Source organism: Arctopsyche grandis, chromosome 1 (genome assembly GCF_051622035.1).
Source record: "Arctopsyche grandis isolate Sample6627 chromosome 1, ASM5162203v2, whole genome shotgun sequence".
Lineage (NCBI taxonomy): Eukaryota > Metazoa > Arthropoda > Insecta > Trichoptera > Hydropsychidae > Arctopsyche > Arctopsyche grandis.
The window spans coordinates 7254961-7281639 of record NC_135355.1 but is presented as its reverse complement, the minus strand read 5'-3'; the positions used below and the strand labels follow the sequence as shown (position 1 = coordinate 7281639).

General features: G+C 33.2%; 3 protein-coding genes across 15 annotated transcripts; 2 read left to right on the top strand and 1 right to left on the bottom strand.

The window, feature by feature from the left end:
• Positions 1-3311: 3311 nt before the first annotated feature.
• Positions 3312-5553, top strand: Ogg1 (8-oxoguanine DNA glycosylase). Its single transcript, XM_077440828.1, has 6 exons — positions 3312-3484; positions 3584-3955; positions 4032-4143; positions 4217-4387; positions 4459-4653; positions 4721-5553. The coding sequence occupies exons 1-6, from the start codon at positions 3315-3317 to the stop codon at positions 4817-4819; spliced, it is 1119 nt and encodes a 372-aa protein (XP_077296954.1). The 5' UTR covers positions 3312-3314; the 3' UTR covers positions 4820-5553.
• Positions 5554-5584: 31 nt separating this feature from the next.
• LOC143918726 (uncharacterized) lies at positions 5585-19549 on the bottom strand. Of its 9 annotated transcripts, none has more exons than XM_077440748.1 (13): positions 19189-19549; positions 15859-16223; positions 15501-15629; positions 15286-15436; positions 13663-13752; positions 13369-13498; positions 11688-11916; positions 11475-11599; positions 11250-11391; positions 11055-11159; positions 10735-10921; positions 10447-10653; positions 5585-10358 (listed from the first exon to the last, which is right to left on the bottom strand). In XM_077440748.1, exons 1-13 carry the CDS (start codon positions 19415-19417, stop codon positions 10225-10227), a joined length of 2223 nt encoding a protein of 740 aa, XP_077296874.1. In that variant the 5' UTR covers positions 19418-19549; the 3' UTR covers positions 5585-10224. The 9 variants fall into 9 exon arrangements, with proteins under 9 accessions (XP_077296874.1, XP_077296892.1, XP_077296883.1 ...); XM_077440766.1 differs by having other exon boundaries at positions 11688-11892; XM_077440757.1 differs by having other exon boundaries at positions 11688-11922; positions 19219-19531.
• Positions 18984-25511, top strand: LOC143918779 (carbonyl reductase [NADPH] 3-like). 5 transcript variants are annotated; one of them, XM_077440865.1, is made up of 3 exons: positions 19012-19112; positions 22664-22715; positions 24492-25477. In XM_077440865.1, the coding sequence occupies exon 3, from the start codon at positions 24517-24519 to the stop codon at positions 25375-25377; it is 861 nt and encodes a 286-aa protein (XP_077296991.1). In that variant the 5' UTR covers positions 19012-19112; positions 22664-22715; positions 24492-24516; the 3' UTR covers positions 25378-25477. The 5 variants fall into 5 exon arrangements, with proteins under 5 accessions (XP_077296974.1, XP_077296991.1, XP_077296965.1 ...); XM_077440848.1 differs by lacking the exon at positions 22664-22715 and having other exon boundaries at positions 18984-19112; positions 24492-25478; XM_077440839.1 differs by lacking the exons at positions 19012-19112; positions 22664-22715 and adding an exon at positions 23825-23900 and having other exon boundaries at positions 24492-25511.
• Positions 25512-26679: the final 1168 nt, after the last annotated feature.

The window sequence follows — 26679 nt, the reverse complement described above, 5'->3', positions numbered from 1 at the left end:
ATGCCACAATGGTCCAAAACTATTAAATAAATAAATAAATAAATAAATTAATGCATACACGTCAGAATACAAGTCAGCAAAAATGTTTCGACGTTTATCGAACGAAAAATTATGTATAATCGCGCTGTTGTTGGAAGAAGAAGCTCAAGAAGGCAATAAAAAAGCACGGAAGCGTTTTGATGTGCATCCCATGTTAAAAAATAGAAAAACCGAAGGAGAGTTTTGGACACTATAAGGAGCTTGTCGATGATGGACAACATTTTTTTTAAATATTTCCGTAAAAAATTTAAATTTTTTTTAAATATTTGCGCCAAAACCATGTCGAAAGATTGAACAGCTTTCAACTGTCACTATCGATAATTGGTCCAAAACAGCAAAGCGGCAGACAAAAAAACGGATACGCTACGTTGACGGATGTTGCTGTAAGATATGAACAGGAAATGTCGGGTACTGCTGTAAGCCTGCTGTGGCGTAAACGTGACGGTTGGTATGAATATACCCATACAAAATGTACCAAAGAATACTTTTCGTACGGCCTGAAGTTGAAGTACCTGCTGAAGTTGGTACGTGCTGACTAGGTATGAACAGACCTTAATGCATACATATACACATAATGTATGTATGAATATTTATATAATAATGTGTCATTTAATTAAAATTCAACACAAAAACACTCCACTTCACTTGTTTCAATTGTCGATCACTCATTTATTTTATTTAAATTTAATTCACAACTTACGCACGAGGGTCGCCCGTGATCAGAAATTTACGCGAATTTCAACGTTTGAAATCGGAATAAAAAACGGGAAATAACTCGACAAAATAATACACATTAGTCGAATCGAGCATTCGACTGTATTTTGGGAGAATTAAATGCAATTCTGATTGCAGTACAGTGATAATTCGACGATTGATTTTATTCGAAACGCGAGCGTTCACAACTGCAGGTACATATTACACCATTCAATTAATATTTGCGAAATATTGTTTCCTTTGATACGATATTATTGTCGTCAATGGCACCGTTAACACTAGCGATATCTATATCTGAACTGGGTATGGAAAATTTCGTACATATCGAGATATCGCTAGTGTTAACGGTGCCAGTAGAATTTTTGCGGTGTCAGTTTCCGTTTTTTCTCGAAAGTTATCGGACACGGTTTCGTTCTTCGCTTATTTACGTATTTAATATTCTCGTTAAATGGTTTGGAATTTTATTACTTGTGACTATAAATTCATTTGTTTTGAATTTAAATTATAATGAAAAAGTGTTTTGTAATGAATGTTTGTGTATTCTACATATTGTGCAAAGAAATGATGATGAATATAGAGCTTGAACTTATGGCGTTTATATGTCATGTCAATTTGGAAGGTGTGTTTTATCTTTGAATATATAAAAACAATATGTAATAACTAAAGCCCGGACCCTGAGGGGGCCGTCCATTGTTCAAATGTTGTAAATGCATTGTTAAAGGTTTGCCGAACCTTTTTTACAAAGCATTTACAACAATCGAACAATAGACGGCACGCTTCCGGCCTACCTCTAGTAATAACTTTGGATATATGTATATGTATATTTGAATATTCTTTTTTTTGTGTTAGAAAAGGTTTACGAGGTTTCGAGAGGACTACATGTACTTATCCGTAAGCATTTTTATTTGTTTAAATTTTTTATTTATGTACATAAATTACTCATCAATCATTTTATCTTCATCAGAATTGTTTGAGTTTTAATTAAGGATTTGGAGGATTATAATCAATGTATATATTTTGCATAATAAATAAAGAAATTTGAAAATAGCGAAAACTTATGAATGTATACTAATTATTTTAATAAAATTTAACATTTTAATGAAAATAGAATATTTAAAAAATATATATTTTTAACAGAATTAAACATACACAAGTTATTGCATTAATTATAGTCGAATCGATCTAGCATGAGACTTACGTATGTACATACATATGTATGTAAAATGTCGGTCTCTGTGAAGGGCCGGAATGTGAAATTACCGAAAACGCAAATATCGGAAGGCAAAGATCGAAAATCGAAAGATCTTAAGTCGAAAGATCAAAAAAAAAAAGGGTGCATGGTAAACGGTACATAATCACTTAATTTGCGCGAGCAGGATACAACAGGAACAAGAGGAACAGGCTTTTCCTCCATTATTCTGCGCGCGCACATTAATACGGGAGGAAAAGCCCGTTCCTCTTGTTCCTGTTGTATCCTGCTCGCGCAAATTAAGTGAGTATGTACCGTTTACCATGCACCCTTTTTTTTGATCTTTTGACTTAAGATCTTTCGATTTTCGATCTTTGCCTTCCGATATTTGCGTTTTCGGTAATTTCACATTCCGGCCCGTGAGGTAGACCCGTAAAATGTATATGCAATCGAATTCACCCCCCACTCGACCCGTGATGGCCAATTACATTTCGTTTCAGTTTCGCATTGCATTTTGGTCGCTAGAACTTTACTTTTATTTTGTGCTAGTTTTGAGTTCGTTTTTTGAAATATTTACATTAATAAAAATTTTATTAATATTATTAATGGAAATTTATATTTTTTTAGACGATGAAATTAATTGTCGTGGGCGAGGGCAAAGGTTCAGGGGGCGCCGAGGGCGAAGCCCTACAGGGCAATGGCTCTGGGGGGCGCCGAGGGCGAAGGCTCTGGGAGGCACCGAGGGCGAAGCCCTACAGGGCAAAGGCTCAGGGGGCGCTGAGGGTGAAGCCCTACAGGGTAAAGGCTCTTAGGGGCGCTGAGGGCGAAGGCTCTGGGAGGCGCCGACGGCGAAGCCCTACAGGTCAAAGGCTCTGGGGGCGCCGAGGGCGAAGCCCTACAGGACAAAGCTTCAAGGGGGCTGAGAGCGAAGCCTAAAAAGGCAAAGGCTCTTGTGGCGCCGAGGGCGAAGCCCTACAGGGCAAAGGCTCAAGGAGGTGCCGAGGGCGAAGCCTTATAGGGCAAAGGCTCTGGGGGGTGCCGAGGGCGAAGCCCTAGAGGACAAAGGTTCAGGGGGGCCGAGAGCGAAGCCTACAGGACAAAGGTTCAAGGGGCGCCGAGGGCGAAGACTTTAATTTCCATCCACAGTCAACCAAATTCCTTCCCAATTTCTCATAAAGCTCACTTTTGGCGGGAGGGGTGGCGTCATTTTTTAAACGCACGACAGTTGTTGTGTTGAGCAGATTCAAACATTTGATTGTGTTTTTTTTCGTATTTATTTTCATTCTTTGTCATTATTTTTTAAATTGCCATTATTTTTCATTGTTTACTTGTATTTCATTTAAATGTCAAAACAATGCAAGTTCAGATTATTATGGCCAAAATATTGGCGCGAGTTTGTGTACGTATAGACGGTATCAATATGAAGCGTGTCGACAAAAGGGGCGCAGGCGTAGATTTAGGGGCTGTGCCCTGGCGTGTATTAAATGTCTCGGATCAGCCACTGCAACTTAAATTGTGTCTGTCTGGTGGACAGTCTTTCAGGTTGGATAAACATTTTACATAACCTTAATGTGTTTGTAAACAATTTACATACTGAAATTAAAACCCTCTTACCTTAAATCGGGATTATTACATTTAAAGATGGAAGTACAAGGAAGAATCTGACGAATGGACAGGTATTGTAAGGGGTTCCGTTTTCAAATTGAAAGAAACCAAAGATGGATTGCTGTATCAAGTCTTAGGCTCAGTACATTCTACCAAACCAGATTCAAAAGTCACTAGAAATGCAACTGGCATACCAAATACACAAACCGAAGACGAGCGTCATGAATCAATATTAAAAAAATATTTTCGCTTGGATGTGGATCTCAAATCCCTCTATGAAGATTGGTCAAAAAAGGATTCAATATTTAAAGCAGCCGCTGACAAATTTTACGGTGTAAGAATGTTAGCTCAAGAACCAGTGGAAAATTTGTTTTCTTTTATTTGCAGTCAAAATAATCATATCACAAGGTTTTTATTGTTCGGAATCAAATTATATATACTACAGTAATTTATTATATTTTTACTATGTATACTTTTTTTTTAGAATATCGTCAATGATTGAAAAGCTGTGTTCAACATATGGACAAAGGATTTGTGAAGATGGTGAAATCATATACTACAGTTTCCCATCTGTTGATAGTCTAAGTTCAGTAGAAGTATGCACATATTATATGTAATAATTTCCACTGTATTTGTTTTGAAATTTATGTTCTAAAAATATTACCATAGGTGGAGAGTAATTTACGAGAACTTGGTTTTGGATACAGAGCAAAGTTCATTCAAAAATCAGCCGCTCAAATACAAGAATGGGGAGAAAATGAATGGTTCGAATCATTAATGAAAAAACCATACAAAGAAGCAAAGTCGGAATTGATAAAACTTCCCGGAGTCGGTCCTAAAGTATTCAACACTCGACACTTTATGTTAGGCTCACAATAAAATTCGAATTTTAACCTTAATTTTTATCAAAGGTAGCCGATTGTATCTGTCTGATGTCACTCAATCATCTGGAAGCCGTACCAGTCGATACTCACGTCTACCAAATAGCTGCAAATCTTTACTTGAAGCATCTAAAAGGACGCAAATCTGTCACGGATGCAGTATATAACGAGATTGGTGACCATTTCAGAGACATGTATGGACCCTTGGCAGGATGGGCTCACACTGTAAGTTTTGAATTTTGCAACATCCCGTCAGTTTATTGGTGGTTTATCAACGGTTTTTAATTCACAGGTACTATTCTGCGCAGACCTTAAAAAATTTGAAGAAAGTGGATCGAAAAGAATTAGCGACGAGACAAATAAAAAGACCAAGAGGAAGAAAAGTAACTGATACGTTTGATGTGTCGATGTAATTTAAAGAATGGAGGATTTGTGGATATGATGAGGGATGAAATAAAAATGCCATCAGATATGTAAAATTACAATTATAATACATTTCGTCAATTAGTATTATTTTCAAGTGTAATCGAATGAATCAAATCAGCATATAAAATCAATTAAAATTTTTCTCATGACATTTTTTCCAAATCACAAACACACTAAGCACAATATAAGAATATGTCTATACACAAGTTATACTAAAATAAAATAACTTCAATAGAGTTGCAGTGTATTCTTGTTTTTTTTCTCTTCACATTTACAAACTAGTCACATATTTCATGGCAAATTTTTCTATTTTAATGATTACTGATTTTTTAAAAATCATTTATTACTGGGAATAGTCGACAACTAAGTATATTTGTTATTCACTATACTTACTATGTCTATTGTTTTGTTGTGGCACATATATGGTGAACGAAATCTAAACATAAACATTATATTCTTCCCGATTTCTGCGTTCAAATTAATTTTCATATAAACACATAATGACATTCAACTATATACAATATAACGCTTAAAATATTACAAATCAGACCTTAATCGATTCGTAAACATGAAATTTACCGAAATGCAGTTGCGCAGCAAACTGAAATCATCGTAAAAGTTATTATCAAGTTTATTTTTAAAAAATATAAAGATTTGATGAAAATAAATTTATATCACCAATGGTAAACATTTTATCACAAATATTCTCTATTTACTATTTTTTTTTTTTGCCTGAACACATTTAATTAAAAGGATTGATCGCACGTATTATACTTATCCTTAGACACATTTTACAAAGAAAAATTTTCAAATTAACTTACTTTTGATAATAAATAATGACTTTTTTTTTGTTACATTGGAAGAATAAATGACATGTTATTTTATTTTTGATAGAAGCAATCGCCGTAAAATTAATTCAAGTCATAACCGATATAGTGTGCCACAAATGTAAAGTAACACTACGGGTAAAACACAACTACATATACATTAATATAAAATGTTTAAAATACAAAGCACATTTTCCTACTTATAATTACACTGCCTAGCGGTTCATGCAGATCACCAGTAATAATATCAGACTATCGTAAAAACAGTCTTTAGCCATTCTCTCGTGTGTGTTTTATGTGTGTATCGTTCGCTAATATTATTAAGAAGTATGTCTTGCACGCACGTGTCATACATCGCATATATACAGAGTCGCAGTAACCTTCGCCGGGATACCCTGAACCTGGACTGTTTGTTTACGGGATATTTATACCGCGTAATCGCGTTCAAATCGACAAATACAATTCGGTGTGTTGACTGAGGCTAAAATTCCACATCTACATAATTAAATCTATTATACTAAGAATTTTCTTTAATTATTAATTTTTTTTTACTTTACTACGGCTCTGCACATAAGATACATACAAATCTGCACATGAAAATGTTTTAAAAAAACCCTACGAATCTATTATGATGGATCTAAAATTCTGTCTAAAATAGTCGAATAATAAAAAAAAAACGATTTATTAACTGCGACAAAATAATTCAACACTAAAATTCAAAGGCTTCCGAGTGTCGGTGTTATAAGATTTATTATATATGATTTTTACAAAAAAAATATCACTTTATAAATTAGTGCATCTATTTTTGCTTTACATATATTTACAAATAGCAAATTCTTTATTAAAAAAATTCCAAAACTTTCATAAAAGCCGAATTAAATAATAAATTTAAATCACCGATCAAAACTATTGTAAAATTCATACTTTATTTCACCGGTACAAATAATAATTTATGGCAACTGACATACATAATCGATCATATGTAAGTTTGAGATCGAAAATCTTATATGATTTTTTTTTATATATAAAACTAATGTATTTTTTACAACGAAAAGGTAAAATAATTAATACAGGAATTAGATAATAACACCGACACTTGAAAAATCTTGCTACAGTTGAATAAAAAATGGCTAAATATAGATGTTCGTAAATATAGCTCGGTCTACGGTAAAATAAACATAGGAAATTAAATGTTAAAACGATAATATCAAAGTTGGAATAAAAAGTTATACAATGTCGAGGATAATTTTTAAGATTTCAGAATTTTACAACAAAGTAAACACAAACCAAATTCTGATTAGCGTCGAATAGTAATGGTTGGGGCAGGTTATGAGGGTTAGAAATTGGATATCCTCGTTAGGCATCCTAATTAAATTAATCCATCGCGAAAAATAAAATTATAATGATAATAATTTATGCTTTTATTATATGGTGTTTCTTTTCTTAGAATATATAAATAGTAACTACCACATTTCAAAGTGGACATTGAAAATTCCAGAATCTCATGCATAAACTCTCATTTACATAATATTTATAATCATAAATCTTACGTGTTTTTCTCTGTCCCGGAATATGTAAAAACCTATGGTTAGACAGAGAAAAAGCTGCATAAATAAAAACATACACATCTAAGCTCCTAAATAAACAATAATTAAATTGTAACATGGCCAATAATATGAAGTAGCTATATAATAATAATAATGTTGATTTCTAAATACATCAAAATGTTTGTTTTTTACTTTTCCTATTAAATGCTATGTAAGATAAAAAAAAAAATGCTAACTACTATTATAACATTACGAGCTGTATTTAAAAAGTAGATAAAACATACTGACAAATTATGTCGAAAGTATAATTTATACAATATTTTGAAGAATTTGACGACACCGATCATCTCTTTACTTTTATTGTAGTTAGTTTTAATTATTTTTTACAAGCAGACTCTTTCGTTCCACTTAGCGACGCAAAAGTGGCACATTTCTAAATTCGAAAATGATTTTCAATCAATTTAGTTTATTTTATCGCAATAACCAAATCGAAACCGAATAAGCGCAGAAGTTGTCGCATATTATCGAAGAATGCTTATATAATATTAACATTTACATGACGCATGTGTCACAGCGTGAAGTAAGGCAGAAATTCCAGGTCCAATAACCATCTAAAATACGCTGAAAGATCCAACATGAATGTTTCTCGACACGCAAGCTTGTTCATGTCTTGTACATTAAACTAAGAAATCAATACAAAATGAAATTTCCCATCGATGGTAAAAGAAAATTGTGACATACATACATTGAAATCTCGGATAAGCATACAATTATATTTTTCCGTTCAGGCACTCGGTTACATCGGTCGGAGCTAAGAGCTAAAAAAAAGCCCATCTCTAGTGTTGATCGATCATTCGAAAATGACAAATAATGAAAACCAAGCTTCAATACAATACACCAAGCATAATACTTTTTACAGAGTAATGTGTCAAAAGCTTTTATTATAATCGTGAAACATTAGATGCGTATCTCGTCCAATTTTAATACATGCTTTTTACAATTTGCAAATTTGAAGATATGTATCCTTGTCAACGTAAAGACCGCTCAGAAATAGGATGAGCAAATTTACACGACCAAACTATAATATTGTGAACATATAAATTGTAATTTTATACATACGTACAAAACAATTCTGCAAAAATTACACCAAAATGACTATTTCTGAACGTACTATACAACGTGACCCAATATTACAATATACGATTACATGTAAATTTAATATCGCAAAATTTATTGAACAAATGTGGCATTCAATAAAACAAATAAAAAAAAATAGCTTATTAAATTTAATATTAAATCTAGAACTATCGTACTACTACCGGTGATCGAAACATTAAATATAATTTTGACAGAGGAACATCGTTATAAACTTTTCCTTGAGGAAAGTAAATATATTTTAAAAAAGTATTTTATTCAACATGATAAAAGTCAATTTTTTCCGAATACCATCAAAATAGCGTTTCGTTTTTGATGAATAGACAATTTGATTGATTCAATACAAAGTTTTAATTTTAGTACCAATAAAATTTTGACTGAATATTTAATATTTTAATTAATCAAATAGAAAAAATGGAAAGAAATATTTTGACACATCTAAAAGATAATTCGAATATAAAACACGCTTAAATAAGACAGAGTAATAGAAAAAGAAAATCAATGTATAGAAAGACTTCTAAAAAAGTTGACCACTCAAATCACTATAAAATACTCTTTATAGACATCTATTCAATATGAACTAACAGGACAATATTTAAAATTTTATGTGCCCTCTATAAACTTTTATATATATATACATTAGTAATGTATTATACTAATATCTATGTGAATAGTATGAAATTAGATGTGTTATGGAATACAAAAATATAACTTCTTTAACAACTATAATATTAAAATGAAGAAGGATGACATTTTTATATAATAGATCAAAAATGATAATGATATTTTGTATATATTAAAGACTCTGGATAGCTGCACGTCTCTCTACTGGAATACACCATTCAAGAACAATATCAAATTAACTCACGTGCTCAAACTTCTTTATTATTTCCACCACTGAACAAAATAATAAAAAAAAAATCAACTATCAAACATAAATAGATGAAGTTTCAGAAACAGAAATACATACATTATAATTAAAATAAATTAATTATGTATGTAAGCTATCTAACGCTTATCACGCGTAAATAATTTAGAATAGGTTATATATGGTGGAATATTGAGCATTTCTTAAAATAATAAAAAGAAATTACACTTCCCAAGCGAACCCAATTATTCATGTATGTACAGACAATCCAATTGCAATAGTTCAATAATAAACATATGTATACCAGAGTGTGCGAATAAGGGGGGGGGGGGGGGGACTTATGTAATAACGTGGGGATGATTGATTTTATCAAGATTTAAAATTTTCTTGACAGTAATGATGGATGAATATGCTATATACATAGTAATTATTTATTATCTTTCATTAAACTTTATAGACTACGTCTTATACACACCTGCGTGCATTTTATATAAATCTTCTTGTACAATTCAAAATTATGACATACATATATTCCAAATACTGTGTCAATATGATCCAATCGTCACTTGTAAAATTTATAGATGAAGCAAAATATATCGTACACTGTGTTTATTATATAGTATTAATAGTTAGTTGGAATTTAGTTTAGTCAAAACGATAACAAAAAACCAGCAAATACTTTTGACCGCCAATAGAATGTGTTATTTTGAGACAATACGCCGATATACACGTCAAAGAGGAAAAAAAATCAATATGTCATTACATTTGATTTACATAATATCAGATCGTTTTGTATGAATTAAAACACATACTATCAACAAAAATATTTAAACTTTTGGATCAATCATTTCGTCATTTGTAAGCAATTTTATTATATATACGTGAATGTCTAGATATATTAGTTCTTTTAAATAAAAATAGGCAATTAATGAAAATGTCCATTAAAATTTACTTCTAATTTGCACATAATCCATTATTGACGCATTGTTCTTAATTTGCTTAAGGGAGTGTGGGAGTCTTCTTCATCTGAAGAGATAACAATGCGCTGGCGAGGTTTGCCAGATGTTTGGCCACGGGTCACTCGCCGAGATTCTTCGTCGGTAACGGCTAAAAATATAAAACGCACCCATGTAAAAAATTCTAAATGAAGAAAAAACTTAACGCATACAATTGGCGACATTTGTTCAATGCATACATGGTGTTAATTCAACTTCCGGAGCTTCCGTGGACAGAGAAATAGATGGTCTCGGAGTTCGTTTGGTGCCTGGTTTTGGTCCCCGGCGACGTGGAGGAGGGCCATCATAAAGGGCTCGGCAGGCTTCCATCGAAGGAGGGCCCACTAAGCCTTTACCATGCAAAAGCCCCATTAAGCGAGCCACACGATCCTTGTTAGACGTAGCACCTTAAAAATTAAACCACCAACCCAATATCGACAATGTGTAAGATAATATGTATTTTAAAATAAATTTGAAATGTTCATTACCATCAACCAACTTATTGTAGTCATAGTCTATTCCAGCTGCCTTGAGGAACTTTTTCATATCGGTGATTCCCGGAGGTTTGTCACCAGGACTGCCTCCGGATGAGAGCTGTTGTCCATCAGAACGACGATTGATTGTTTTAGAGCCACGTGGTCGACCTGGACCTCTTTTGGTTGGTTGTGTAAGTCCCTAAGATTAAAATAATCGTATTAATTACACGTGTAAGATATTAAATCAAATATCAATGTCTAATGCTTCTCAAAAAAATGAAAGTAAATAAATGCAAGTATTTTATTTTTGTTTTATTCATTATCAAACATACTACTGGTTCATTCTCAGTATCACTTGAATCACTATCAGAAGAATCATCTGATGAACTATCTGATGATGAATAAACCAAAGTAACATTGCCAGGAGTCTGTTGCGCCTAAAAAGTAAAAATAAATGATATTTAAAACATTATATAAATTTAAAATTATAACAAATAAAAAAAGCAATTGACAAAATTTCAAAATACCATTTTTTGATGAGAGTGCAATTTTTCTCTTTCGGAATTTGTATCATAATAATTAAAAAGTATCTCCATTGAAACTGGCACATCACCAAAATAAACTTCATTCGGTATGTGAGATGAATCGAGACCATCATCACTCCATCTCCTTCAAATCGAAATAAAAAACATTGAAAAGAATTTATAATTAATAAATTATAGTCATAATTAAAACAAAGAACAATTAAACACCTTCTAAATCGAATGCCAGAGAAATCTCGTTTGAATGGCCTAATAGGATGAGCCATGTAAGAACTACTGTGACCAGCACCACGTGGTCGTCCCACTTGAGGACGTGGAACTCCAGGTGTCCCCACCTACAATGCGAAAACATTTAATAAGAAATACGTCTATATAGATTTCAATATATATGTAAAAGAAAAACTTCAAGGGACTTAAAAATACCGGGGGTTTAGGTTTGTTACAGGATCCTTTTGGACGACCCCTTTTCTTGCCTTCTCCACTGATGGACATCGCTGCTGATACCGGTTTGGGTGTAGTAGTAGTAGTGACAACTGCACTAGTTGTGGACATCATTTTGGGGCGATACGTTGATATGTCTGGTGTTCCGAAATATATCTCATTAGGTATCTTCGTCTCATCTTCAGAACTAGATGAAGAGGATTCAGAAGCACTGAAACTAAAATATGAATCACAATAAAATATATGATACATTATAATTCTAAGTGAATAATTATGTTTTCATATACAGCAACCCCTTTACTACAAATATCACTAGTTTGGACTATACAGAGAGTGGCGATTATCATATATTTTAAATAATCACTATCGATTATCATATATTAAAAAAAAAAGAGTTCAATCAAATCAAAGCACGGCTCACAAAGAGTTAGTATCAAAGGGTGATAAATTTAAAGGAAAATACAATAATTTGAAATAAATAAGTTTGCTGATATATAAATTTGTAAATTGAAGGATTTTGAACACAATTTGAAAATATAAATAACTATATATAATAGAAAGAAGCTTACTTATGTGATAACTTGAGCAAATCAAGTTAAGAAGCCTGGGCTCAGCTTCATCAGGATTTTCATAGCAGCATAGAAATAAAAAACCAATTTAATTTAATAAGTTAAAAAAAATTTAAATAAAAAAAAATCAAATGCCCAAAATATTGAATTCTAGTCAAATCAAAAATTTACTAATACTTATTATATTGGATCTAAAGGAAAATTCTGTTTTTTTTTTATATCATATTAGGTTATAGCGACAAAGCAGGTATCCCTAAAACGTCGCTATGACCAAATATATCACAATAGGAAGCTAAAAAATGTACAACCATTCAAATAAACATTGAAAAATACTAATCACATTATCCACAATAATCGTTCAGATCCAATACGCGAAAGGTATTTTTTATAAATTAAAATTATTTTAATAAAATATGCTCATTATCGACATTAATCAAGTTTATATTAGTCTCGGATTTTAGTAATAAACAATTCTGCACACTATTATTTGATTGCAATATCGTTAAAAGTGTCAAATCTTATAACGAATTTCAAAGCATTGTTTGTGTAAAACTAGAGAGCAATATACATATTATAATGAGCATGTTATATAAGCTAAATAAACATAATTATATAGAATTAATTAAATAAGCACAAACTAAAATTCAGTTAATTTAAATATTTCTTTCAGATGCATACAAAAATTAAATATAGTATAAAAAGCCAACAGATGGTCATTAATTGAACCATAGCTTATTTATATGTATATCAAATCAAACAATCATTATTCTAATTAACCGGCTAATTCCAAGTGAAGTTTAAAATTAAATTTCCCTAATATGCTGAAGTCAATTCGAACAAGGGTACAAATATGTTGGAGCAAGCAAACAGGCTATTTGTAAGAAGGAACCATTTCTGATTAAGCATCAGCTTTCGAGTACATATAAATGTCCAGAGAATTGGATTGATCACTTGATAAAACACTTCTAGGCTGTTACAATCCTATCCCATACATTTCCAACATATTTGCGCCCTCGGGCAATGGAATCAACCGGTCAATTATCAATCCATCGCTGATGGACAATTCAAAACGCCAAAAAGAAACAATAACTAACCCTTGAAATTTATTTTTATTTGCGCTATCGGTGCTGTTTCCACTGTCCGATATTCGAGATTTTCCACCTTCGACATCTCCCACCATGCAAACACCACCCAGCATGTCTAAATTCGGGTCGGAAACTATATCTGAAATAGCACATAAATAAAAACGTACTTGAAATCTCAAATATGCATGATAATAAAGCCTTGCTTTAATACACACACTGAAATAAAATTGTATTGCGATCAATATTTCACGAGTTGACACGAATTAAACCTGGAATGTTTGTATTACTGACTATAATTCTGACCTTTATTGATGGCTGCAATTTCGTTACTTTTATTAACTCCATCGCGTCCAACTTCGGTTAAATTAGACTGTCTAATTTGCATTTCAGCATCTGAAAAACAAATGTGCGCACAATTAGAACTAGCTTTAACCATTGGATTTTACTTTGAGGTGTCATTTACATACATTCAAATTTAAAAACAATTACATACAGTAGAACCTCGATTATCCGAATTGTTAAAAACAAACACAAATTTTACGATTTTGCTGCTTCGCATGTGACGAATTGGAATTGCTTTCAAATGTTTACGTTTGTGATGGAGCATGAATCATAAATGCATAACATAAAAATTCGAAAATTATATGGAGAAATGAATCCATTGTCTTCAAAATTCAATTTCTGTTTGTTGTCTTCAAAATGAAGAAGTCGAAGAGTGTATTTTTATGTGGCTCATTCAAAGATGATCGTCTGGACAGCCAATATATGGTCCATTATTGCGTGAAAAAACAGTATTTTTTTTTTTTAATACAAGATTAAATGGAGATTGCACCATCAAAGCAAGTTCGAGTTGGCTCGAAAAATCCAAAGGGTATCAAATAACTAGAAATTCGTGGGGAAAATCTTTCTGCTGATATACCTTTAGCAAACACTTTCATTGACACATTAAAGATGTTTGTGGAGAAAAAAGGATTCGAAGAAGAGTTAATTTACAATGCTGAAGAGACCGGTTTAAATTGGAAGAAACTACCCAACAAATCTCTAGCATCAGGACGTGAAACTACTGCACCAGGGTACAAATCTACCTCAGTGGAAAAAGATGAAGAAGACAATGTGGAAATTCGCGAGGGGGATATCGGTCCTACACATTCTGAAGCTTTTCAGTGCTTAGATGATGCCATGAAGTTTGAGAGCCAAGAATAATTTAGCTCGAGACAACTTATGTGTCTTAAAAGTATTCGCGGATTGGTAGCTTCAAAAAGAATAGCTAACTTTAAGCAAAACTCCATAATTGAATTACTTAATAAAGAATAATTTAATATCGATCTTCATGTATGTAAATATTATTTTATTTTTTACATAGATATATACCAGAAAGGCTTGACAGGAAGACCCCAATGTGCCTTCCTGAACAATAAATTACAAACAATGCAACATTTTTATTACATATGTAAATCACTGTATTTTTAGATTTGTACATAACTTTTTTACAAATTGTACATACAAGATTTGTGCCAATTTTAAGGAACCGTTTTAACAATGATCCGATAAAATTGGCAAACTCTGATAAGAAACGATCGACCTGGACTCACAAACATCCAAATCTAACCAGCAGTATATTAAAGATTAGACCGGGATCGAACCCAATAATCTCTTGGTGCTAAACACAAACGCAACCACTGAGCTATACTGCTGACTGAATGTAAATGTAGACAAATAAAAATTATTCGTACTCGTCTTCCCTGTCAATTGTGATTTTTTCGATTATCCGGACTACCTTCATCCCCGATTAGTCCGGAAAATCGAGGTTCTACTGTATTCGATAATTCTCAATATTCCATTTTGTTAGTGAAGAGTAAAACACTATTTTAAAACATTGCTGCCTTGATGCTATGTGTATAATAAAAATAGATAAATTAAACTCACTACTCCCGGGTGCCTTTTCTATTTCGCCACTTTCGGTAATGACCCCTCTCCGGATTTGATTCGAAGCCTCCGCTTCTTTAAAAAGGTCAGTTTTGATTTTAATCTTAGGTGGATCGTCGTTGAGTGAATTGGTGACGGATGCATCAATGACCTAAAATTAAATAACACGTAACATTCATAATATTTGTTTCAGTGAAAATAGTTATCGTCATTACCGAGTGGGATTCAGCAGACGTGTGCATAGCGATAACAGATGGACCGGGCGGCTCGATGCTTACTAAAGGTTCAGTTTTGATTTCTTGTTTCACTTTCGGTTCCGTTTTGATCACTTGGTCATTGGACACCTGAAAAGAACACGTGAAAATAATCAAAACAAAACATTGACCGTCAATTATTAACAATAGCCACTGTCGTGCTCATGTTAGCCGATATTATATCGCTACCCATGTATGCGACAGACCGAGCATGCTGTGTCAAACCAACACGTGATCAGACGTACTACAGATTAATTGAAAAATAAATTAAAAAATGATTCGCACATTGCTGTGCCGTGTTTATAAACGTGTACTATACCCCGAGTTGAGTCAGCCCTGGATCCGGAAAACTGTTAGGAAAAGTAACCTGCAAAGGTTGCATGATGGGCTGAGGCCATGCGGGTTTGTGGGCGGCGTGTTGGGCGTGAGGGTGATGCTGCTGCTCGTACGTGGGCATCCCCGAATGGAGCATTTGCTGTTGCTGCTGCTGCACGAAAGCAGCAGCGGAAGTTTGAGGCGGAGGAGGGTAAGCCTGGTGAGCGGGCGGAGCGTACGCTAGGCTGCGAGACGCGTATCCGGCCAGATCTCCGCCGGGACCGTATCCGCCGAAGGTCACCTCTGCAGGCGAATAGTGGGTGTTGTACGATCCAGCGTACGGTTGGTACGATATCTGATGTCCATTGTCTGCAAAGTGGCAAGAAAATACACACACAATCAATCAATTGCGAGGGATTTCATTTCAACTGTACAAATTCGAGATGTGGATAAATTTGTGTATGCAACTTCATCTTCCTTTTCTTTACAATACCAAACGATGCTTTTAAAATCTTCAATATTTCAACAAGTTTTTTTTTCTCTTTATATGAGGCTTATGTTAATAATAGTCTTTTAATATTTAAACAACAGGTTCATAATTTCAGATGATGAAACGGTGTATTTATATATTAAGGGCGAATTATAGGGGTCCCCTGCGAAACATCAATTCTCGTTAAATAAACTCTCCGTTTCTATGCTTGTCTCGTCGGCCTGGTACTAGGATCATCGATTCTAAAAACGCGTGGCGATTTATAATATATGGTGACCGATTGATTCATTTCTTCTCCTATTCTATTTTATAACCTTTTTCCAATATCTTTATACTTTAGTTTAGTTATGTAATGTGCTATTTAATCATGTTATAGCTTTCATTCTTTTCCTTTTCATTTGTTTATTTTGTATTTACCTTTTTCATTTGTTTTATATTTGTAAATTTCAATTTCTTCTTATATTCTATTTTATAACCTTTTTCCAATATTTTAATACTATAGTTTAATTATGCGATGTTCTACATATTTTTTCATGTTATAGCCTTTATTCTTTTCTTTTTCATTTGTTTTCCTTATATTTATCTTTTTCATTTTTTTTATAATCTTTGTAAAAATCTGTTATTGGACTCGGATGTTACATATATTATATATTTACTATTTGTTTTTTATACATATCTATGTACATCCTGTTGTCTGTTGATTTTTCAATAAATAAAATAAAAATATTTATTATATTTAGAATATGAGTTTACTTTGTATAATAATACTTTTATCAAATGTACAATGTTTCTGGCCAGGAAGGCGCATCGGGGTTACCTGTTAAGCCTTCCTGGTATTAATTAAAAAATAAATAAAAATAATTGTATTATTATTAAAATGATCAACCATGATTTTTCAATTTAAAAGGTTTTGGTTAACAAACATACACATGTAGCTGTAATAAACATTGTAAATCTTATTCAAAATTGACGACAAATTATATTCAAGACGAGTTCATTTAACGAGAATTGGTGAAACCAGGCCCACTGGAATTATAGACACGCCCGGTAGCAAAGAAAAGGAAATAAAGAGACGTGTGAAATTAGGATGGAGTGCATTTGGGCGAATGAACATCGTTCATTGTGTAGTTGCAACGGCAACGAGCGGATCAAGTAGCCAGAAGAATGGACGAAATAAGTGCTGGAATGCTTCCCCTAGAGAATGTTAAAGGATAAAGGAATGATGGAGGGGAAGAAATTAGAAAAATGTATGGGGTGAGATGGGATGAGAGTTGAGCAAAACAGAAACGAATGAATGGAAACGTATTCGAGGCCTTCATCCAGCAGTGGATAGTCAATGGCTGGTAAATGATGATGATATTGGCTAGTTTTCAAATGAGCTCATAAAGTATTGCCGTCACGATTTTCAAAACAGACTAAATTAAAAAAAAAGAAAAGGGATAAAAATTTCACAAAGGATGAAATTTTCGAATGATTTTATATAATTCAAAAAATATTCACAAAGAGATTCTATTACACAAATTATGTATGTTTTAGTTATCTTTCCTTATTGGCTTAATGTATTTTCTAGGGCTTTGGAGTCAGGTCAAAATTTATTAACTTTTTACGATTTTAGTAAAATTTACTTTTTTTACCAACGTATAAAATTGTTAGTAAAAATACAAAAAATTTCAAAATCGTTAAAAATTGAAATGCAACCCAACTTATTGAATTATTGGTAATGAAATGGGTATAAATTAAAAGTAAGTACACCAATAGTGTACATATGTGTATGAATTTCATACACAAATAAATAAATGCGAAAAATTTTATTTTTTACGATTCCGACTCCAAAGCCCTGGTATTTTCGTCAGTAAAATTTCAAAGTAAGAATAGAATGATGCTGTGAACATTTCACATTGAAATTCAATTAAATTGTTTTATAATTAAAATATTTTAAAGTTATATTTCATAATTTGTATTTTGAATGTGCTTGTTTGAATAAGGCGAAAAAAAACCAAGACATTTTATCAAAAAAATTTTTTTTTTCCTAAATAAGAAAGAATTAATTTTCTTTAAATGCTCTTATAGAATTCTACACAGAACTGGTTTTAAATTATTCTTATCGACTAGCAAACATTTTAAACATTTAATATTGCGTTTTATCAGTGAGCATATTGTATGTACATCAAAGAAAAAAGTCCTTCGGCAGATGCATATGTTTCTGGTAAACAAAGACTAATTTGGCAATATTTTTGTAGGAGACGTCATTTTCGCCAAAGGATTTGTATATTTAAATTCATCTATTAGATACAAAATTGTACTGGCTTTACATCACGACACTCAAAAAACCAATACTGTACTGGTAAAAACAGTACGAATGGTATAATTCGCCTTAATTTGACGCGACGATCCATTTTCAATAGAATTAAAATTGTACAAACTTTTATTCCATTTAGTTCCATTAGGCAAAACTGCGACGAAAACAATATAAAAATAACATATTTATAGTTTCGAGATTGCTTCATAGTATATTGAAATTTTGAACGAACACACAAACGTAAAGTAGCGCGCAAGCGAATTTGATACGAGCGCCTAATAGAAGCGCATGTGTCATAACAGTCATAATCGTATACAGGCATGAATATGGTTATGTTTATATGGTTGGTAGGAAGCGCGCGTAAGAACACTAGTCGACGGAACAAAACAAACAACGCGAACGATTTGGAGGGGGCGGGGCGGGAATGTCAACGAGCTGGCGTCGAGGGGGACGGGGAGAGGGGGAGAGGGTGAGTGAGTGCGAGTGTATGAAGATGAAGATGAAGATGAATGCTAATGCTAATGCTAATGCTAATGCGAGCGTACCCATCCCCATTCCCATTCCCATGGCCATACCCATGTAGGCGAGCGGAAGCCCGTTGCCCTGCACGACGGCGGGGGGCGCGCCCGGGTCGGCTTCCATGCGCACTCGCTTGTGGGGCACTCCGACTCCGACTCCGACTCCGACTCCCACACCGACTCCGACTCCAGTCACTCCTGTGACTCCCGTGACCCCGGCGACGCCTGGCACTCCGCGCTCCTCGTAGTTGTTCATGGCGGGCGGCGGGGCGCGCGCCCGCCGGCCCAGCCGCTTTATTTCGCTGCGCGGTTGGCAGCGCTAATCACTTTTATTTTTTCGCGTCGCTCTAATCGCCCCGCAGACGGCCATGCCCCGGCTCCCGACTTCTGACGCCGATCAGCGTCTCTGCGCCTTTTCGCCACGCACACTTTCCCACTGTCATATGTGGGGGTAATTGGATTATTAGTCACATTGCGGTGGTCACAAAGACAATTTTTGCCATGAAAATCGCGAATACCCAATATTTGGCACTCAATTTCTCGTTAGTATGATAGTTATCGTTAGTATGATGGACTTTTCGGCTGCCAAATGTTCCGTTATAGAGATTTTAGTGACTTTTGCACGAGCGCTTTGTGACCAATAATCACCGAAGCATATGCGGGTCCACAGACTCCGAGTTGATGAAGACTCCTAAAATATAGAAGAGCCTTGTAAAAATTAACTCGTACCAAAGCATTAAAATTAGGAGTGGGGGTAGACGGTTTACGGGACATGCGTGAGATTCGTGGGAGGAGCCGATGAAAGCCGATGATCCCAAACTAAACAATCCCTCAACCAGATCAGTATATTTTAGATGGAACAAATCCAACCCAATAAAAATCCGGTTGAGGAGCTTGATGCCCCTGGTGACAGGGGACGAAACCACTAAATTGGTACGTACATCAGGTGAGGAGAATAAATCTCGGTATCTATTATTTCGGAGTTTGCTGGGAACATTGAATTTCAATTCAGCAAGAATTTGAGGATTGCACACCAATCCAAGCTATAATTTATAAAAATGCTTCCCCAGATATACTGTACGCCGCAACTCAAGGGAATTATAACCCAGTGCTCCCTGTAAATAGGCACTTGGATAGAGCCAGGGATAGCGACCATAAAGAACCAAGTAAGCATATCTGAGGAACCTTTTCTGCACTTCTCAAACAATGGATCCTATCACTAGGGCTCCATATAATGGATGAGAACTCGAGAATGCTTCGTACAACTGAATTATAAAGTATACGGAGAACCAAGGCACTCTGAAAAGGTTTATTTGCACGAATTATGAAACCCAACATTTTAAGAGCTCTCGAGCAAATAATATCAATGTGCCGTCCAAAATCAAGATGCCCTAAGGGCCACCGGTTATATTCACGGACTCGTGCAATTTATCGCGATATATCTAGGCGCAGTGGCGTAACAAGCGTATCGATACCCCGGGCCCATCGTCTTTGATTATTATTATTCTACGTTGTAAAAACAATTTTTTATTTTTTATTTATGTTTACCTAAGGTGACTATTCGTACTGATTTTACCAAGGCGTACTGGTTTTTTTGGGTATATTTCCTGGTAAGTCGTGAGATAAAACCAGTATACTTTTTTATGTAATAGAATTTTTTATCTAATAGATGGATAAATATATAAATTCATTGGCGAAAATGATGTCTCCCACAAAAATATTGGCAAATTAGTCGAGTTTTGTTTCCGTTTATCGGGAACAAATGCACCAGCCGACGGATTTTTTACTTTAATGAACAATATATATGTAGTCCAGTGATAAAACAAAATTGAATGTTGAAGTCTTAAAATTTTGCTAATCACTTAACTAATAACTTAAATCAGTCTTGTGTAGAAGTTTATAAGAGCATTCAAGAAAATGAATTCATTTTTTCATAAATGTGCGTCCATGATTTTTTAATCTTCGTTTTAAATAATTGAAGTATTTAGAAAAATTTTTTTGGAAGAAATGGCCACCCTATTTTTACCACAAAATATCAAACCATCATAATTTGTAGTAACTTGGGTTCACTTCCCGGAAATTGCATTTAAGACAATATTTTCTATATATATAAATTTTGTGTGCGAACGCTTGGAAACAACACGAATAAATAAAATACAGAAATTCTAAAGAGTACATCATCAAACCAATTGGATATCGTTAGCGTATATTATGTGTAATATGTGTTCTTAGAGGGCAAGAAAAATATTTTCCTCACGTGATTTAGGGCGCAGACTCACAGAGAGGCACGTATTACGTGTTTTTTTTAGATAGCTTTGCACATGTAGAAAAAGTATTTAGCACGAATAATATATGCTATGGCCCTCAGAATCTCAAATCGGTGTATTTGAATACTTTTCATACGAATTAATTATTTGTATTTTCAATTTACAGCATATTAGATTTATTTAATGTTCCAAATTAGGATTCTCTTAAAATTTCAATAATATCTTAAAGCTTCTAAAACGGAATCTAAATAATTCAAAGCTACTTGGAATAAGTTGGCGAATATTTGGTAACCCTATATGGTACCCAGATCAAATACAAATCCTTGTATTGACAAAGGTTTGAGTGATTGATAACATTAATTCCCATATTGGAAGAAATGTAGGAGAAGTGTGTTTGTGCCTTTATCCTCGCTACGCCACTCCCTAGATAGGTATGTATACTCCGTTGGTTCGGTGATTAATCTAACTAAAATCTCGATCACGAGAACTCGAGCGCCAGATATTCCGTATTTGTGGTTTTCGTGGAAACCATTGTCCTGTGCGCGATCATTATGTGCTAAATAATCCGTTTAGCACTTCGTTCCACCGTCATCGCTGTGGAATAATCAATCTTTCAGTTTTAGTGTCGGCTATTATTTTACGGTTTTAAGCTGGTAGCGTTGGCTTATTGACATAAATCGATCGATATTTAATGCAGGCTACTATAAGAATATGTCAATAATTCAATGAGAATGAGAAATATTTACAAAACGTACATTTATTCTGAAACTTCGATTATATTGATCATGAAGTTCCTAAGAACGTAAATTATTCTGATACACAATCTCGTGTGAAAAATAAAATTTAATGCACGAAAGATGCCCAATTGTCTCCTTGATTTCCTTTTCATGCGCATCCACATATTTTCAACATTCTGTGTATGGATACAGGCGTTACAAAAAAATATATTTTCCCTTGTAAGTAAACAACGCGTATTTCTGTTTTTCCGAACAAAACAATTCACCACAATGTATTATTTTGTGGTATTTTGTACTTATCTACATACATATGTTATGTACATACATAGGTACCGCATCCTTTTCTGTGTTTCTCAAATTAGCTTTTTAAGTATCTACATACATAATACATAGTATTATGTGTATTGTGCGGAAACACAAGTGAACCAACCTGAAGAGGTTTTAAAAAAAAATATGTTTTTCAAAAAAAAAATATATGTATTATTTTTTTAATTTAAGGGTGATCTGGAGCCCCACAGCCTCCCTGACTATAGATGTGGTGTATACATATGTATGTATCAGTGGCGTGCGGTAAAATTCTCTCTCTTTTTGTCGTACAGCCTTACTTAATGTGCGCGAGTAGGATACAAAAGGAACAGGCTGTTCCTCTTGTATCCTGCCCGTGCATATTAAGTAAGGCTGTACGACAAAAAGAGAGAGAATTTTACCGAATGCCACTTATGTATATGTTACAATTTAGGTGTATCTTACAGTTGAAATATATTTCGTCTAACCAACGTAATTTGATTCATGTAGTTAATTACATTACAACTGGTCAAAATATATTACAACTGAAAATACATTTCAACTATAATTTGGTATCAGGTTAGATGGAGAGGTTAGATTTTCGAGAAACGTGACCCGACTAGTAATTTGAATTTTTAATGCTTTCTAAGTGTTATCATAATACGATACCCATTGCCATAATTCGTATTACCTAGCAAATATTAACGTATAATTGAATTCTGAAGCATTCGTAAAAAGCATTGAAACTGTCAAAACTCAATTGTTATATTACAACCGGTGAATATTGTTAAAAAATGTATTTGTACTTGTAGAGTTATAATTTAGTAGTTTAGTTGTATTCGATTATGAATGACCTAAAACGTTAGTTAGAATATATTACAACTGAAAATACACTTTGACTGTAACATATAGCATAAAAATTCGGTTCGGTGATTATTCCGCTAAAACCGATCTCGCGCACGTCACTAAAATCTCGATCACGGAACATCTGGCACCCAAAAACTCCATTAATCGAAAGCTAGCCACGCAAAATATTATACTAACGAGAACTAGAGTGCCAGATATTCCATATTCGCGATTTTTGTGGCAACGATTATCGTGCGGGCGATCGCAATTTGCGCAATAATCCGTTTACCACAAATTCATACCCAGTTGGCTTAAGTAAATAACTTAATACAATTATATATTTAATTATTATTATGTATAAATATATTTATTTTTATGAAGATTGACATATTAATTAAGTATACATTTTATATATTTTTAATTTTAGTAGATTCTAATTTTAATATAAGTAATAATATTCTATCGGGAATACATTTTAGAACCACACAACATATTCATACATATATTGTTGTGATACACTTTCAGTGTATGATAAAAAGCGTATTTCTGTATATAACTTATCAGTCAACCAGTGAAGTCTTTGCGTTTAGCATCAGTATATTGGGTATGTACCTACATACATATGTATGTATGCGCGTACTTATGTAATAATTTAATTAAATATAAAACAAATAATATTATTATTAATCGTCTATAGTTATTCGTTCTTTTCTTACAATTTCTACCAGAAAAAAATCGATTCTTCCGTAAATATAATATTTAAATTATTTTAAAATCCTTTGAAGTATGTACCTTCTGAATTTTATTATTTACCACCAGGTATTTTTTTTAACTTTGCTTTAAAAATGATTTAATATATTTATGTATATATACAGTAATATTATATATTTATTTCTTACCAATCAATTATTTTATACACGTCTGATTTTTTTCAAACTTATCTTTCAATTAGTGTGATATTTGCTTTTCTTATCGTGATAATGTGTAGTGACAAGACTATACTGGTTGGTTCGCTATCGTTTCCATTATCAATCTAATTATACGTATCTGAATTACTCATAGTATTTTAAAAACCATATACTTGAACGGTTAGAACATTCATCTTGTTAATTACAAAATTAAATGATTGCTGCAACAAATAATTTTCAAAATGTCTCAATTTATATGTACCTAAATGCAATTTTAAATATTTCAGATAACTCTTTAGATTATATACTTCTATGAACATGTCGGAAAACAAGAAAGTCGCTATCGTAACTGGTGCTAATAAAGGCATAGGTTTTGCCATAGTGAAGGGGTTATGCGAGCGTTGGCAAGAAGGCGACGTGTATCTAACAGCAAGAGATGAGACCAGAGGAAAGCGTGCCGTAGCTGAATTAAATAAGCTGGGATTATCGCCAATTTTTCATCAATTGGATATAACTGACGAAGAAAGCATCAAACGAATTCGAGATCACGTCAAAGAAAAATACGGAGGAATAGATATTCTTATTAACAATGCAGCAATAGCTTTTAAAAACGACGCACCAGAATCATTCGGTGTACAAGCAGAAAAGACAATTTTTGTCAATTATCTTTCACTGGTGTCAACTTGCAAAATTCTTTTCCCGATATTGAAACCTGGTGCAAAAGTTGTAAATCTATCAAGCATGCTGGGACATTTGTATCTTATACCGAGTGATGATCTAAGAAATAAACTGTCTGACAAAACCCTTATTGAGCCAGGCTTGACAAATTTGATGCAACAATTTATAGAATCTGCTAAAAAGGGTACAAACGTAGCTGATGGATGGGGAACTTCCGCTTATGCTGTATCGAAAGTGGGTGTTAGTGCTCTGACTTTCATTCAAGATAGAGAGTATGGTCCAAAAGGTATTTTTGTGAATTGCGTTCATCCTGGTTACGTAGATACCGACATGTCATCTCACAAAGGTCCGCTGACTATCGAAGAAGGAGCAAAGGGTCCACTGTGCCTGGCCATCGGTGATGATAAGGATAATAAAAAGGAATACAGAGGTGTTTACATGTGGAATGATTGTTCTATTGTAGATTGGTATTCAGAGCTCAATAATAAATTTTAATAAAGATTCTGATTTTTTTTAGATTATTAATAATGTAATTTAATGAAAATTTTTGTATATGTTTGAGTATAAAAATTATGAATAAATACTCTTCATGTGTAATATTTTGTGTTAATATATTTTTTTCATAACCCATTTTAATTTTTTCCCTTGTTAGAACTTCAATTCCTCAAAATTCCTATACATACATATTTACATAATACAGCACACACATGGGCAGGTACTTTACATGGTTCGGTGATTATTCCGCACAAAGCGACCTCGTACACGTCACTAAAATCTAAATATTTAAAAAAATAAATTTTAATAAAATAATTTTACTAAAATCTTAATATTTGTGGATGTGAGTTAAAGCGTGATTATATATGAACTTCTCTTACATCCGAAATATCACATTCCCTAATCCTAGAGAAATTACAAGTAAAACTGGAAATTAAAAAATATTACTAAACCTCGAGTCCCTGTTGTTGGCAATCTTACACTTCGAATATTGCTTGTTATCAGGGACCCGAACCGTTATTTTTTTCATTTCGGTTCGGTAAAAAAAATATATCGGTTCATTTCCAGTTTTCGGTTCTTTGTATTTTAATATTAGCAAGTTATTGTAAATACACCTATGTATATCGTCTATACCTTTCTTTATACGGCTTGTCGCTATAGCTTATTGTGATCATATAGATAAGCGTTTCCCATCTTGTGGTAAGTGAAAAAAAATCAGTAATGGCGGACATGCCGGAATGAATGATCATAATGAATGAATCATAAAAATAGAAATATTTTTTATATCTAATATATAATTTCGAAAGAGACTTTCTAAGTTTGTATCTTTGTTTGGGAACTTCGAAATAAATAAGGTTATTAATTTTTGGCTAGGTATTAGTGAAGAATATGAACAGCTTTATGATATAGCGCTTAAATTTCTGTCGCCGTTTACTAGCACTGAACTATTTTAATAAGACAAATATAGAAATTGATTGAATCCAGCTCCAGACTTAAGGGTAAATCTCGCATCATTTGAACCAAATTTAAAAAACCAAGTACATGGATCTCAATAAATTTATTTTGTAAGGAGATTTAATGAAAAGAAAACATATTATATGTACTTTGTAATTTTGTGCTTTTATTAAAACAATCAATAATATTTTTACTATCAATAATAGAAGTATGAAAAGATAGTAGATAAATACATTAAACTTTGAGCATATTATAATTTTAACTCAGCAAAATTTTTTTTCCATAAAATTTCTTACCAAAACAAATCTACATATTGTGTGTATCCTGTATTGACATTCCTTACCATGC